Raw genomic sequence first — 1,857 nt, forward strand, 5'->3', positions numbered from 1 at the left:
GAAACGGGAGCAAAAGGCGGATTCAACAAAGGTACAGTTAGTCTTAAGTCACCCACGTGCAATTTTCACCCAAACAATTGCTGGTATCTGCTGCAAATAAAAAAGTCTACACCTAACACCCGGGAGGCATACATCATCTAAGTAAGTAAATTATAAACATACAATACGTAACGTACTGTAAGTATACATCTGTAATTATGTACATTTATGATTTGGCGAGTTCCGCCCTCCTTCCTTTCTTCCTTTCATGCACCAACACTTTACATTTGTGCTCATAACAGGTGTTTCGTGCCTACGATGCCGCGAACGCAGGAAACACCACTCCGCCACACTCCCGAATTCAACGAAGAATCATCAGCCAATACTGATCGCCAAAATGCACTTCAGCATCGGTACAGTCCTGGAGATATGCATTGACTGCGCGGACAGGGAAAGAATGTGGGTGGCATGCTACGTTAGTTGTGCGCATTCGTCTCTATTTCCCGTGGTAGAATTCCGAGTTCCCATCCAGCTGTCCAGCTCCTGAGCCAACAAATCCCGACCCAAAAGACATCGCGGTACCTGTCGAAACAGAACGAAATGTAGAGAAACGACATCAATCACGGTGAAGCTAGACGATGATCTTACCAATCAAGTCATTAGATTAACACTTAGTCCAACAATAGCGCAAACTACACGCCGACGTCTCGTTAGTAGCAAAACCTCCACTGGCTCCACTCGTGTTTATTGAAATCGCGACAGCTGAAGCTGCAGAAGACGCGATTCAGTTCATCGATGGAGAGCAGCACATTTAAGTACCCTCGCAAAGGATACTGAAGCTGTTTCTGCTCCTGCTGAATACAACACATTCTACCAAAATGAATAATACAGAAACCCTGTATAATACAACCATCACCATGTAATTGTAAAGACTGCAAAGAAGAAGAATGGCAATAGCGATCTCTCGTCAGATACATGTAGAATGCAACCGTTTAAGCAAAAAATGCATCGCAACAAATCACGAATGGAAATCCATTCTTACCCAAGAAGAGGACGGAGTGAGAGCAGAGTCCAAATTCAAGTGTATTGTTTTTCAGATGTCTCTCGAAGCCTATTTGATACAGCATAAAAATGACCAAATGCTTGTTTACCTAGAGTTCCAAACCATCATCACACCAAGTAAGGCCAAAAAATTTACAAATTCTTCCTTTTCTATCCAAAATAAGAGCCATTACAGCCAAAAATATGGCAACAACATGAAGAGCGAAAGTCACTGAAAAGCGACAAGCGGAATAGAAGAGAATGGGCAATCAGCGATTTATTCAAACAAACACGTTTTATAAAATATATGTATACGAAACGGAAAACAGTGTGTAGAAAAATTGCTGCTAATTAACTAAAATTTAAAAAAAGTAAAACAGAAAAATAAAACGCTATGTGTTAGTGGTAGGATTTTGGGGAAATTAATATATACTACTTGTCAAAGTATTATAGGAACTCACAACTCACATTGCCTACCTTAGAAGGTAGGCAATGTATAGCACAGATACATTCACGTACAGTAAATAAAATCGGAAACTAGAACACTTAGTAAAATGACCTCCCATGTGGAACGTAGGCTACCCAAAGGTCAAAAAACAAATTACAGGGAGTGGAAAACGCACAAATTAACAACTGATTGCGCGAAAGGGAAAACGAGCAGCCAACAACCACTTCTGTCATTTCTCAATAGAACAGATCAAATAAAACTCAAATTGGTTCAACTTAATAAACGCAGTTCTGAGGCCTAGGTTTTGTCAACGCCCTCTGCCACATACACCGGTCTTTGACTTTATGAGTTTGTGTCACCGTTTGAATAACAATGCGAATAATCACTTT

At 40.5% G+C, this 1,857-nt stretch overlaps 2 protein-coding genes across 2 annotated transcripts in view; both read right to left on the reverse strand. All coding sequences in view use genetic code 11, as the record gives it.

Moving 5' to 3' along the window:
• The window catches only part of EGR_10648 (hypothetical protein), a gene marked incomplete at both ends in the record, with an annotated part of 6,160 nt that extends 5,971 nt beyond the window's left edge, over nucleotides 1-189 (reverse strand). Inside the window, one exon of the mRNA XM_024499897.1 lies at nucleotides 163-189. Coding sequence (XP_024345693.1) covers nucleotides 163-189 — 27 coding nt within the window. The remainder of the gene's footprint in view (nucleotides 1-162) is intronic.
• Nucleotides 190-689: 500 nt separating this feature from the next.
• The window catches only part of EGR_10649 (hypothetical protein), a gene marked incomplete at both ends in the record, with an annotated part of 12,850 nt that continues 11,682 nt past the window's right edge, over nucleotides 690-1,857 (reverse strand). Inside the window, one exon of the mRNA XM_024499898.1 lies at nucleotides 690-849. Coding sequence (XP_024345694.1) covers nucleotides 690-849 — 160 coding nt within the window. The remainder of the gene's footprint in view (nucleotides 850-1,857) is intronic.

This window comes from Echinococcus granulosus (assembly GCF_000524195.1).
Source record: "Echinococcus granulosus chromosome Unknown EG_S00246, whole genome shotgun sequence".
NCBI lineage: Eukaryota > Metazoa > Platyhelminthes > Cestoda > Cyclophyllidea > Taeniidae > Echinococcus > Echinococcus granulosus.